The sequence below is a fragment of the Fragaria vesca genome, linkage group LG4 (genome assembly GCF_000184155.1).
Source record: "Fragaria vesca subsp. vesca linkage group LG4, FraVesHawaii_1.0, whole genome shotgun sequence".
In the NCBI taxonomy this organism is placed as follows: Eukaryota; Viridiplantae; Streptophyta; class Magnoliopsida; order Rosales; family Rosaceae; genus Fragaria; species Fragaria vesca.
The window spans coordinates 12846364-12860023 of NC_020494.1; the positions used below are offsets into that span (position 1 = coordinate 12846364).

General features: G+C 37.8%; 1 protein-coding gene across 1 annotated transcript; it reads right to left on the minus strand.

Annotated features, from left to right (window-relative positions):
* Positions 1–1518: 1518 nt before the first annotated feature.
* Positions 1519–6018, minus strand: LOC101293188 (DUF21 domain-containing protein At4g14230-like). The gene is made up of 13 exons (XM_004296901.1): positions 5691–6018; positions 5507–5583; positions 5296–5379; positions 5064–5177; positions 4847–4930; positions 4627–4698; positions 4125–4192; positions 3784–3871; positions 3598–3671; positions 3135–3510; positions 2988–3034; positions 2787–2901; positions 1519–2010 (listed from the first exon to the last, which is right to left on the minus strand). The coding sequence occupies exons 1-13, from the start codon at positions 5926–5928 to the stop codon at positions 1918–1920; spliced, it is 1530 nt and encodes a 509-aa protein (XP_004296949.1). The 5' UTR covers positions 5929–6018; the 3' UTR covers positions 1519–1917.
* Between the last annotated feature and the right edge of the window lie 7642 nt (positions 6019–13660).

The following is a 13660-nucleotide window of genomic DNA, read 5'->3' on the forward strand; positions in this document are numbered from 1 at the left end:
CTAGGTCTACAATTCTGCAACAAAATCAAGTGCTTAGTGCATGTGTAACAGCAGTTAGACTTGGAGAAGTAAAAATCAATATGCCTGAATCAGAACCAGTGACAAGTAGTAACTGAAAGCCTTGCCGAAAATTGGCAGGGTTTGTGAGTAAATTTCAACTCAATGACACAAGAAAAACTATATGTAATTAATACTTTAGCATTACAAACTTTGAATCCAGAACTCGATCGAATTGAAGGCCGTATATGGTCAAGATAACAAATATTAGCTACATCCTGATTTTTAATTTTGTACCAAAAACTAGCTAGCTGCAGATATAATCAATAAAAGCTTAAGGGCTGGCTAGGCTACGTACATCATTAGGGAACATAGATGTTCTCCAAATGTTGTTCAAACTCATGAAGAACATCATAATCAGCTAGAACCCAGCTCCAAATCCACCGTGTGGAGGTATATCATACCCGAAAGAATCAATAAAAGTCGACATTGTCTTCACATCAATTCCACAAGCTCAAGCACGTACGACAGTGGTTTGTATCAAAAGATAATAATTCATACATGTACTTACTCAGGCCTACGCTATATCTTATAAATCAGTTCATAAATCTCGTAATTAGATTCAGCAGCATGAGAATAAATTTGTTAAACTAACCTTCATACAGTGAGGACAAATACTGCAGACAGGAATGGCCCTTGGGATTAGGATAAAATCTAATACCATTGTGATGAGCAATCCTTTTCCAGGTGAACACACCTGGTGTTGTCTACTTTGTCATCTTTTGACCCCATGATAACCCAGTCAATGGCCGACATTGTCACTCACATTGCACTTATTCCTCCGATCTTTTTCAGGCTTGTCAATAAAATCTAGCAAGCTCAATTCAAGTTTCTTTGACAACAGCAGCCTGGGCTTAATTATAGTCCTGCAGCTGCCAGTAACATGAAGGGAAGATCGTCTTCCGTTAAAGCCCTGAGGCTCCGATCGGAGGGTGATGCGCAAGGGTTATGAGGGAGCAGCGGACAGGGCTTTATATCATGTGCAGGTGCACCTCCATACTTCTGTGCCGGATAGTGACAGAGAAGAGACTATATGTGTGTGCAGTGTGCTGCAGATAATTGATGAAATCTGAAATAACTATGTTGAACTCAATGAAATATTATGTGCTTAGACTTCACTGTCTCTTTTAGAATGGATCGAAAGGTTTTGTGAAAAGATATAGTATCCCATGTATAATAGGAGTATTATTAAGGGTCCGTAGATGTATGGAAGGCAAGGTGTTTGTAGTTACTCAGTTCTTCGAATTGCAAGTCGAATGCCAAAAGAGCTTGTGTAAACATCAACATAAGGACCATCGAAGTGTAACTGCGAAAATTTCGTACTTAAATTGGAGATGAACTTGTTTGAATAGATGAGCTCTGTCTTCTTGTTTGAATAGATGAGCTCTGTCTTACTTACACAATTAACAAAAGAAAACCTTCGTCCGGGGTCATTGTATAGGTGCTACGATAAGAATAAGTTTAATATGAGTTCTAGCTTCAATAAAAGGCGGGGTCATTTCAATATTCAATAAAAGGTCCTTGTACAGGGTCCTTGTATATTATGAACTCTTGGATAACTGAACTTATTGACTATTCTTCAGATACAGTTTTTTTCAACAAAAAGATAGTGCCAGCTTAAGAGGCACCTTTGGACCTAACATGTAAGTAAAAACCAAAAAGAGTTTGAGATTTAAATACTGCTGAGCATGTTACCGGATGATTGATCATACTCTCTGCATCTCTATGTAGAATCCCAGATATCTCTGAATTCCAGGACCCCGCACCCAATACCAGAGATAACCAGAAAAATACCTTTTTTCCTGGATGCAAGGACAAAGCCACTTCCTGAGATCAGACTACAAGAATGAAACAGATTAATCATCTCTTGTTTCCATCGGTGGAAATTACATGCGACCTTGTTGCCAAATCATCAGTAGATTTCTTCGGGGTTACTTGCTTAGCTTGGGCTCCCTAGGTCAACACAGAAGAAGAGCAAACATTGTCAATGCTTCAACCACTAGACAGTAATTTGAACATTAAAAATGACTACAAGTGTACAACATATCAACAGCCATCCCATTGCTCATACCATCATCTAAGAGTAAAAATCCAGAGTAAGCAAACAAAACTTTCACATGAAAATAAAAGTAAGATACGAAGTGGAAACACTACCAGTAAATTGAGTTGTTATATGAACCTATATCTGAGCAACTACCGAGTTCCCTAAATTGTTACAACTAGGCGTGCATCACTACAATGGTCAAACTACGCATTGCATGACATGAGTGAGATGGCTATAAAAATCTCATATCATGCCAGCTTTTCATTTCCAAACAGCCTGCATGGAAGCATAAATATACACAGATGTTGCTTAGATGACTTCCCTCTCCCCACCCCTCAATTAAAGTTAGAATTGAAATTTGTTTAGTCCCTGTGGTTTGAAGTTGACATATGTTCAGTCCTTGTGGTTTCATTTGAATCTGAATAGTCCTTAAAGTCACAATTTTTCTTCTAAATAGTCATTCCGTTAATTTTCTCTGTTAGAAGACAATGTAATTTTTAACAGCCACGTCAGCAATTTATCGGAGAGAGTTGACTAAATGACCATTTAGATGGAAAATCGTGACTTTAAGAACCATTCAGATTAAAATAAAACAACAAGGACTGAACATATGTCGACTTCAAACTACATGGACTATACAGTATTTAACCCTTAAAGTTACTACACAGATCAATTGATATCATACACTGGATATGGCTGATTTGTGCTGTTCACTCCCTGGTCCCTTGTTGACATTTAACCTCCGCAGTGATGGAGCTCTCGCCACTGATGAAGCAGCTGCAGCTGCAGCAACGCGTATTCTACAAAGAAGAAGCTGATTAATCCAGTTTACATAACTCCCACAAACAATATTAGCCAACTGACAACAGTTGTCACTCTATGATACCTTTTATGTACATCAACATATTCATCCGTTTCATCGACAATCTCTTCCTGTATTTATCAAGAAATCAATCAGTTATTATGAAGTTCGAAGCAAATTGAATGATATTCATAAGCAGAAAGGAAAAAATATTAATTGCATTTATTTTACCTGCAGGAGTTCTTCAAATACATCTTCCAGCGTGATGATACCAATTACTTCACCATCTTCGATATCCTCTGACAAATGGGGTCCATTTGCTTCTCCAACATTATTGTGTAAGAGAACTTCCTTTTTAATATTAGTGGGCTTTGGTATCTTGGGTATGTCAACAACAACATGATCTGACTTTCCATCCTGCTTGGATAGCAATGGAGTAGTCAGTTCGGTATCCATGCCACCAATTTTTCTTCCTTCCTCTTTTTCTCCCTCAATCGTAGGTGGATGAGCCTTACTTTTCCCTCTGACCTTTACCACAGCGGCCATATGACTGCTGCCCTTTTGAAACTCATTCAATATATCATACAGTGGCATATCTGCAGGAACTCTGGGAATATGACCCACAAATGAACACTGGATATTCCATACTCGGTATAAGAATTGAAGAAAAGTATTTAAAGATGGTGAAGCACACCTTGGGATTCTACGGATGGAAACAGCACTGACAGGGGTCTCTGTTTCAGGTCGTACAGTGAGAAGACTTTTCACCTGATCCACATAAAAAAGAAAGAATCAGAAATACCTATTACAGTTTAGCGTGTTTAGTATCTAGATTAAATACTAACTACAGATCACCCAAAGATCTAAGTTTAACACTCACCAGGAGAAGTCCAATAATATTCCTTGGATTCCCAGAATAGACGGGAACTCGACTATGCCCCCGAGCAAGAACTTTTCCCATTGCTTCCCTAAGTTATTAATTAGAGATGAATATAAATCTAATCAGATAACACACAATTTGTTCTATAACTTATGCTAAAACCAAATTACTAAAATTAAGAGACCAAAATGTCTAGAATGTTGTATATGAAAAGAAACTTCTTGAATCAATTTCGTTAGTAGAAACTGACAGGTTAAAGAAGTAGTATGCAAGTGAATATTTAGTAATGATGTTATTCTCATCACAGTCAGTAAAATAGTTGATTGAGAAGGGGAACTTACCAGTCCAACTTTGAATTGACATCTAAGGAAAAGGTTGATTCAATAGGCGTCATAGCCTCCTCAGCAGTCTGTTGAATGAAAAAAACAATCAAAAATAGGATCATTGGACTGACTTCTTAGAATTAAGTACTTAAGAGCGGATTAACATATACAAATGTCATGTAATAGAGGAAGCTACTAAACCGATTAAATTCATGTACTGTGAAGTATCAATTAAATCCTCAAACTCAAAAAAGTAAAGAAGTATGTGGTACATTCAAAACTGTTTGAAACGCATTCCACTCAAAAGAAAGATCGGAGTTAAGTTTACCTTTAGATCCAAATGCAAAATTCTTAAATTAGAAACCAAGTAAAAATAGCACTCCAAAATTCATGATATAGTAGCCAATCTTACTCATTTTTTACATTGTTGAAAGGTCTGAAACTGCACACTGATACAAAAACAAGAAAACTACAATAGTTAAACATAAAAATGTACATGCCAATTTCGTATAAATTGTACCTTTTCAGTTAAATCCAGTGCTCCGCTGATTATTGTTGTCTCATCATGTGTAAGTTCACCGCCTTTGCCCTCCTATATATAGAAAGTAAAAGTAACAAATGAAATTTTCTAAACAGAAAAGAAGGAATTTTTTCTTATTATAGATACTTCCTCAATCCTTACAAATTCAAACAGTCTCATCAAGTGATACCATATTGGATGTAAATGGAAATCACTTTACCTCCTTGCTGTGGATGGAGACAAGGGCCTTTAACTGAGCTCGCCTAAATAATGCTTCATTATGTCCCAGAACACAATCCAAGACCTAAACATAAAATTTCTTAGTATCAGATATTACATGTCAAATCAAACTGCATCAGCAATATACATTCATCTAAAATCTATAAACAAGGTGCATGATAAGGAGAGAAACATTTTCAATAGTTCATCAAACATACCTTTCCAATAGGATAAGCAATTGGGTAGCAAATAAGCATCAAACCACGGACAATCCATACCAAGTTGGAACCTACAGCCAGTCCATATCTAGTGCAAATTGCTTGTGGAATAACCTGACAGAACAAAAAAACAACCCCCCAAATCAAATTCTTGATTCACCCCCAATCACAAAGCAGCATGAAGTCATTAACATTAAACCACAATGCCAAATCACGAAAAAAAATAACTCACTTCTCCGAAAAACAGCACAAACGTGACAGACAGAATTATAGCAACATACTCATTGAAAATCTTGTCCAAATATATAGGAAGCGCCTGCGGAATGCAAATTGAAATAGCTCAAACACTCTAAATAGTTCGTAACCAATCCAACTCTCTAGTACAATCAAAATAACAAAGCAATTGATAAGAAGACACAATGTAAATGATGGAAACTACTCACTTCCATAGCTCCAGCATTACACAGAAGCAAAGTGACAAGCAGCTGATGCTGCTTCTGAACCACCGGAAGTATAGCCGCTGCAACAGAATTAACAGAAACCCAACAATTAAATAACAAAACTTTATCAGTTTAATTCATGAAAAGAAATCTACGACAAGACAATGGGGACCGAACACAACCGAACCTGCTTGTTTTTTCTCGGTGGGAGTGCCACTTCGCTGGAGAATCTCGAGGTCGACGAGGCCGAGGGACATGAGTCCCAACGTTAACCCGGACATCATTCCGGCGAAGAGGACGAGGAAGCAGGAGAACCCGGCGTAGATAAACCACCAGACATCTCCAAAGGGTATGGCCTCGCTTTTCAGACCCGAGTTCCGGACCAGCAGCATCCGGGCCGTCATCACTGCATTTAAGGTGCGCATTATTGTACGAACTGGAGGCTTCGATTTTCCAAGTGATCGATCTGTCTGTGAGTTTCACTTCCCAGAATGATAGAATCTGAGTCCGTGTCACAGGGACTTTGGTTTAGAGTGGAGCTCGAAGAGTTTTGGCCTTGTAGTGAAGTGTACACGTGGCGGGATCAAGGAGGGGGTCCTGATCTGGGTACAGCCGTACAAGTGGTGTTTGGTGTGCAAAAGAACTTGAGCGTACATGGTACAACATTTAGGCCTTAGTTCGTGGAAAGAAAAGTAATCCTTTTGTCTTTCCCACGGGAATAAAAAGAGAAGAGAAATGAAAATGACTTTCCGTTCTGATGTTTAGTAACACAAGAAGTCAAATAAGTGTGGTCAGTGGATCATCTTTATACCGATAGTCTCAATTTAACCACATTTAAAGTGTTAGGTTTTAATAACAAAATATCTCAATACAATTAGGAATGATCCACCCACTTATTAGTTATACTTTATTTGTCACTTTTCTAATATGGGATCTCTCCTCTCTAACACTCTCTCATGTGCAACCTAACTTTTAGGTCTACACGTGAAACTTATTAACAAATTTGAACCCGGGTCCCATGACAACGGAAATAACCCCAAATTCCTCATGACAACTGAAAGAACCCCAAACATGAAAGAACCTCAAACTCGAAAGAACCCCAAACTCGAAAGAACAAAACTAGGGCCATGACCCCTGAAAGAACCAACCCGGGCTTATTGGAGAGGGACCCGCGGTGATACCATGTCAAACAACGATAAGCGTGGCTGGTGGATCATCCTTATACCGATACTGTCCCAACTTAACCACCTTTAAGGTGTTGGGTTTTAATCACAAAAGGTCTCGGTACAATTAGGAATGATCCACCCACTTATTATTTTCAGTTTACTCCCTGAGGTTTGGGGTTAACATCGTTTCACTCCCCATACTTTTAATTTTAAAAATGTACCCCCTAAAGTCTCTAATTTTCATAAATCAGACATAATTGCTAAAATTCTGTCCAATTTGGAGGTTAAATAATATCATTAAATCTTAAAAAATAAGTTATAAAAGGCGATTTATGTTGTTAAGACTATTTTAGCATTTTTAGTGAGTTATAAAGTCAAAATTAACATCCGAATTAGATGAAATTTCGGCAATTGGGCATGATTTATGAAAATTGAAAACTTTAGGGGGTAAATTTTCAAAATTAAAAGTATGAGAAGTGAAATAATGTTAACCCTAAACCTCATGGGTGTAAACTGAAATTAATCCTATATTTTATTTGTCATTTTTCCAATGTGGCCAACAAAATCATCCAAAAAGTTGTTAATTAAAATAATAAAATAATATATTGTGAGTAATAAATGCAAGGAAATGAGATAGGAAAGTGGTTCCTATGGATTTTGGAAAGAACAACTTTCCCTCACATTTTCCTAACCTTCAGGAAAGTATTTCCTTTCCTTCAGCGTTCCCAAACACAAGAAAGGAACAACTTTTCTTTCCTAATAGTTACTTTCCGCGAACCAAATGATGTCTTTTATGCAATAGATTTTCTTCCTTTAAAGCAAATTCTACAAGAGTTAGTTTCCATATTCTTTTCTACTAGCTAGCCTTTTACCTGTGCATTTGCACGCACGGGAACACGTTTCCTGAAAATAAGCATAAGTGGTTAATTTGATTTACCTTATAACCGTATTATACAGTTATATGTCATCACTCATATATCAGGTAGTTTTTCACAATGATCTCTTTATCTAATTTCTTTTGTTAATTATTTTGCTTTTTACTATAACAACCTTGGTTTTTATTTGAATCAGTTGACTTACCAAGGGTATTTATAAAAGTTCTTAGTTTGGTGAAATTCCAGACTTGTTGGCTTTATTATAGTAGAGATATAGGCTTGTTCTATAGGTATAGTTTCCAACTTTCTATTCTTTTCTATACAGGCTTCTTCTATTTCTTTTGTTTATGAGGCGTTGCAGTATTTACACGTACAAATTATAGTTAAGTATATAAATTTGAGAGTCTGTTCGGATTGCTTTCTGAAGGAATTCAACTGTGTTTTGCGGATTTTAGAAACACTTGTAAGTGATTTTGAGAAGTATTTCTAAAACTTGTAAGAAGAAAACTGTGTCTTGTGGTGCTTCTGGCTTTGAAAGTGCTTTTGTCAATTAAAAAGCTTAAAATTGTTTCTCAATATTACTAATAGAGATATTGATCAATCCCCAGTCCATCATAAGAAGCATCATAAAGCTCAAAATTGTTTGTCAACAAAAAAAAAACAACAAATATCTACTGCTGTAAGGAGCTTTTCCTGGAGCAGTGAAATATGCCTCTTGAACTTCTCTTGTGTCATATGACGGTTCTTGAAAAGAAGCTCACCACTAGCGGATAAAGTCATCTTCTTCAAAACACAACCATACGGAACATTGCTAGAAACGCAGAACAAAGTGCTCACTAGAGAGAGAAATTATTTGTTGTGGCCGAAACACCAGCTGGCAAGCTGATTTGGTGTCCCTAACCACTTCAAACGTGACATATGTCCAGCTGAGAAATTGATAGGATTGTAAGTTGAGTTTGACAGTTCCGTCTTCTACAGTTTAGAAGCTCTATCGTCAACTATGGTCAAAGCTAAAAACTGAAAACCTAATACCCACGTCTCTTCAACTGAACAGTCTCGCCATCAAACCTAATATCTTTGAATAAAGTCATCTTCCGCATGATTGTTAGCTAGCCAAAAAACCACCCTCAAATATAAGGGTCAAGTTATAATGTACGGATTATGAGTAACGAATATCATACCTAAGGGATTGGTAAACCCACTCTAGCTAGGAAAACCTAAGGGATGCTAAATAACTTTATGCAAATGTACAAGTCACAAACAAAGGCTCACAAGTGAACCAAAGTTCATGATGATTATATGCAATATGAGGGCAGATTTGATTTTTGGTTTTGGAGATGAATCAACTCGGAACTTGCTCAATGTAAACTAGACTAAGCTAAATTAGATGTGATGAAATGGATGGGATTGGGACTTAAGGTTTTCACCTCTAGCCTCCTTTGCAAACAATGATGCTTCTAAAGTGAATGATGCCATTTTAATTAGCCAATTTCTCTCATTGCATCCCTCTCGGGTATGACAAGGGACATTCTCCTTTGTTGATATCAAGCAACCCCTCTCGGGTGTAATACTTAACTACCTTAGTCATGCATTTTCAATCCGATTAGGAATCTAATGCATTACCCTAAGTGCATAAAGCTAGGAGATGAAGAAATTATGCAAACCAACCAAGCTTATCTCTAAGTGATTATAGCTCACAACCCTAGCATGCACATATGATATGCTTTCATGCTTCAAACAACTAAGGTTAATCAAGCCCTAATCATTTCTCATGTCATGGCAAACAAACATACACAAATTGATTAAGTTCAAGTATAAATGTTCAACTTTTGATCTAGCATATTAAGGTGCTAATGAAAAGTGCATCAATCATAATATTAACATCAAAGTCATACAAGGTTGGCTAGGGCTTTCAACCCTAACCCCAACAAACTAACTACTCACTCATAATCAAATATACAAGCTTCAACATGTTATTGAACATCAAAGTAAAAGTAAGGGAAGAGAGGTGACTAGAGATGCTCAAGTTGAGGATGGAGTGGATGAACTCATGGAATCCTTGTCATGGGATGATGGAGATGATGGTGATGTCCTCACTTGATGCTAGACTCCCCTTCCTTCTTCTTGCTTGATGATGGAGGATGTAATGGATGGAGATGGCAAATGGTGAAGCTTTGTGTATATGGCGGAATGAGATGAGTAGAAAGGGAAAGTGATGAATTTGGTGGTGGTGGTGGTGGTGGTGATGGAAGTTATGGTTTGAATGTGGTGGAGATGGAGGTTTTGTGGAGGAGTGGTGGTAGTTCTCTGATGGAGATTAGAGATAGGAAAAAGAGGTAGAGTGTGTGAATGGGAGATGGTGTGTTAAAAAGTGGAGAAGATAGGACTTAAATATATGAAAGATGGATGAAAAGTGAGAGAGAAAACCAAAAACAGCTTTCTTCCTCTCCTCCCATCCGTTTGAAACACCAAGGAAGAGTGTTCAAATTGCCATAACTTTTCCAAAACCTAGGCAAAAGGTGAGGGGAGAGATAGAGTAAGTTAATAGGCAATCATGGAGAAAAAGGGGTAGGATAATGTGGTGATTCAACCTACAAAATATGGAAGATAATTGTAGGGAATTTGATGGACTTTTGGGTAAAAGGGGGAAGTGAGGATTGTGTGGGAAAGAGGGAAAGGTGTTGGAGTTGAATCCTAACCAAAAGGTTAAGAACTAGTTGTGATAGAACAAGACTTCTCCACCTTTCCTCTTCCATGAAATTGGCCGAAAAATGTATGGCACCACCAAAGTGGTGATGCGCCGCAACTTGCTTGTGCCGCCAAAAGTGGTGGTGCTGCTCGGAAAATCACTGGAATTTCACCATTTCTCTTCTATTGTCAATAGTTTCTACAAAACATGAAATTGGATTAGTTGACAACAAAATAGACTTCAGAACAAGTAATTCTCAAGGATTAGGGTACAAAATTATCTATGAATTATTATCCAACAATGATATATCTTGTCAAATCACCGGAGACAACAAAGTGTTCAAGCTTTGGTGCAATGATGTCTACCCTTTCCACCTTACTTCCAAAGTCTACTAATCGAATGGTCATCCTTTAATTTTTCAATTCAGGTGCAAAGATCTAGAAATTGATATCTTTTGACATAAGCCAGACATCAATAAACAACTCTTCAAGTACAAGGCAATTACGAAAAAGTTCTCCCATTGAGATATCATCATCTCCATAGGATGTGTAAGTTGGGCAAACATGAGCCTTGGAAAGTGACCTGGTTTAGTTGAAGGAGGATATCTGATATACTTTGAAGAATTAAATTCAGTTTACCCCATTGTTGTTTAGAGGTGAATTCATGTTAGTCCATAAACTTTCAATTTCATCAGATTACCCATCGAGCTCTTATTTTTCTGTTTGCCGTCTCCTATCACTCATGCTCCGTCCAATTGGGACATTGAAATTTGATGACATGTGATGACGTTTTAGGGGTTGAGAAGCTAAATTACCAGAAAAACAAGAGCTCGGGGGGTAATATGATGAAATTGAAAGTTTAGGGACTAACATGAATTCACCTATAAACCACAATGAAGTAAACTGAATTTAATTCTAATTTGAATGTAGCTTTAAAATCTCTAGAGTTTTGCACAAGAAAACACTTGGAGGCAGTTCCAACTTCACCGGCCACCACGTACGAGGTGAAAAAGAAAGTTCAAGTTCACAGACCTCATGCCCTCATGACAGTGCATATCCAATCACAAATACGAGAAGCATCTTCATGTTGCATCATCGTCGACGTCCTTTCTAATATGAAGATGAAACTTTCTGGTTGTTACAGGGTCGGCCCTGACAATTTCTGGGCTCTAGGCGACAACAAAAAATGGGGCTCCTTATTGCTAGATGTATTAAAAAAAAAAAATCTTCTTCTTCTTCAACAATAAGTATGTAACTATGCAAGCAACATATGAATACTAATAGAATTAATGTCACATCCCGACCCTTAAATTTTTACCTTATTTACTAGCTTGGTTATAATAAGAATTTTACCGTCTCCGTCATTGAAGTTATAGTTTAATTGGTCCCTAGAGGGGTTTCGGGGACGGTTATGCTCGGAGGATTATTCGTAGGAGAAAAATATGACGACAGTAAAAATGATAAATTTTAGCTAGTAAAAGGTAATTTTTATTCGGGTATTATTTTTAAGGGTGTTTTATTTTTGAAGTTGGGTATAATTGTGGGTTGGACCGGTTTGGGGAGGCCCAAACCATTTTCCTTTTTTCTCTTTTCTCTTTTCTCTTCTCTCTTCTTCTTCTCCTCCTCCCGACCCTCTCTTCACCTCCCGTTTCCGGTTCTTCTTCAGCTCCGGCCGCCGTAGTCCGACCGACTCCGTCCGCCACACCGGTCCCCATCGAACCACCACCTTCTCCTCTTCATTTCTGGGCAGGTCATCGAGCTGCCGCCGCCGTCGTGAGGAGGTAATCTCCATTGGAAGTCCGGCTGCCCTTCCGCCAGAGCTCCGATTTCCAGCCATCATAGCTCGTGATTCTTAGCTCATTTTGTAGCTCTCATGAAGGTTAGTGATTCCTCAAAAGGAATCGATGTAATTCGGTCTTGATAAGGAGATATGTTTAATTGAAGTTCTAGGGAGTTTTGAATGTTTTTAGTCGATTACCCTAGTTAGGCTTGGAATTGGTGTTTGTGCTAGTTAGGAAAGTTGTAGAGCATGATGAGAGGATTATTCTGTCAAAATTTCATAGGAATCGGAGGTCGCCGGAATTGGCCTGTTTGGAAGATTTTTAGGGTTTTAAATTTAGAATATTAAGGGGAGTTTGTTGAAGTGAGTTATGGAATTTTTGGATGAGTTTTGGATAGGTTTATGAATTTCCAAAGTTTGGTAATTTTGGCAAATTAATAAGGTAGAATCCGGCCGTTGGATTATAGTCGTATAATCTGTGGAAGGGTGTAGTTAAGGCTGCTGGTTTTAGTGTTGAGGTGTGGACCGTATCGAAGTTAGGCAATGATGAGCGTGAGTGTGGCTCTCGGTTAATTTTGCCTATTTTGTGTAAAGATTGGATTCTTAGTTGAGAAATTAATTTTATGTTTGTGCCAGGGTTCGAGGAGATCTCTCTGGAGTGGCGATTTGGATTTTCGTCGGGCTTATGCCTAGAGTTGTGAGTGGACTTTTGTTTTAAATAAAATGCATGCTATAGTTCATAGATGAACAATTAATGTTGTGGAGCATTTTGACGTCATTTTATTTTGACGGTTTTATTTCTCTTTGAGAGTTACCGAAAATGGGATTTTCGGTGGATATAAATATGTATTTATGAGAGAGTATGTATATAAATGCTAGCTAGCCCTATGTGTCTGTCCACCTTAATGGCGTAGCATATAGCCGCATTATGGTGTGACGTGAGCGTTGGATGCAAGCGTAATAGCCCTATATGAGTGTTTAATTCATATAGGGGGTATGGACACATATTTATACACTCATCTGTCCACCTTAATGGCGTAGTGTAGCACCGCATTAAGGCGTGACGTGAGCGTTGGACGCGAGCATAGTAGCCCTATATAGACCCATGAATTTATATAGGGAATATAGACGTGTGTAAATACATACATATATTATAGAGCCTGAGAGGCTCGATATTTATGAGATAAAAGTTTTATCGCTTGTAGCATGCATTCGATTTTCCTTGGAAATTGATTTGGGGAAACATAAATATTTTATTTGTTAATTTATTTTTGTCCACTCACTCTAACGTGTTTCAAATGTTTTCCCCTGGGCTCTTCGTTTTAAAAATGCCCTGTTTGCAGGATTGCATAGTTGAGGTCGGGCGTACATGGGGATGAGGCATAGTCATCATATAGCTTCCGCTTGTTAATTTATTATGTTTCCTTTCTTCCTGTTAGAGTTGCTCTGAACCTATAAATGGTTCGATATGAGATTTGTTTAGATTAGTAAATAATTTGGGTGGTGTTGTGATTTGGGGAGCACGGAGGCTCCAGGAGTTTAAGGTTGGATTTAAATTTTCAGAAGTGTTTACAGGTATTATTAGGAAGGGTTGTCCATTTTCAAGGGAGGTTATGCCGATTTTTCGGTAAATTTTCCTTGAAGGTGG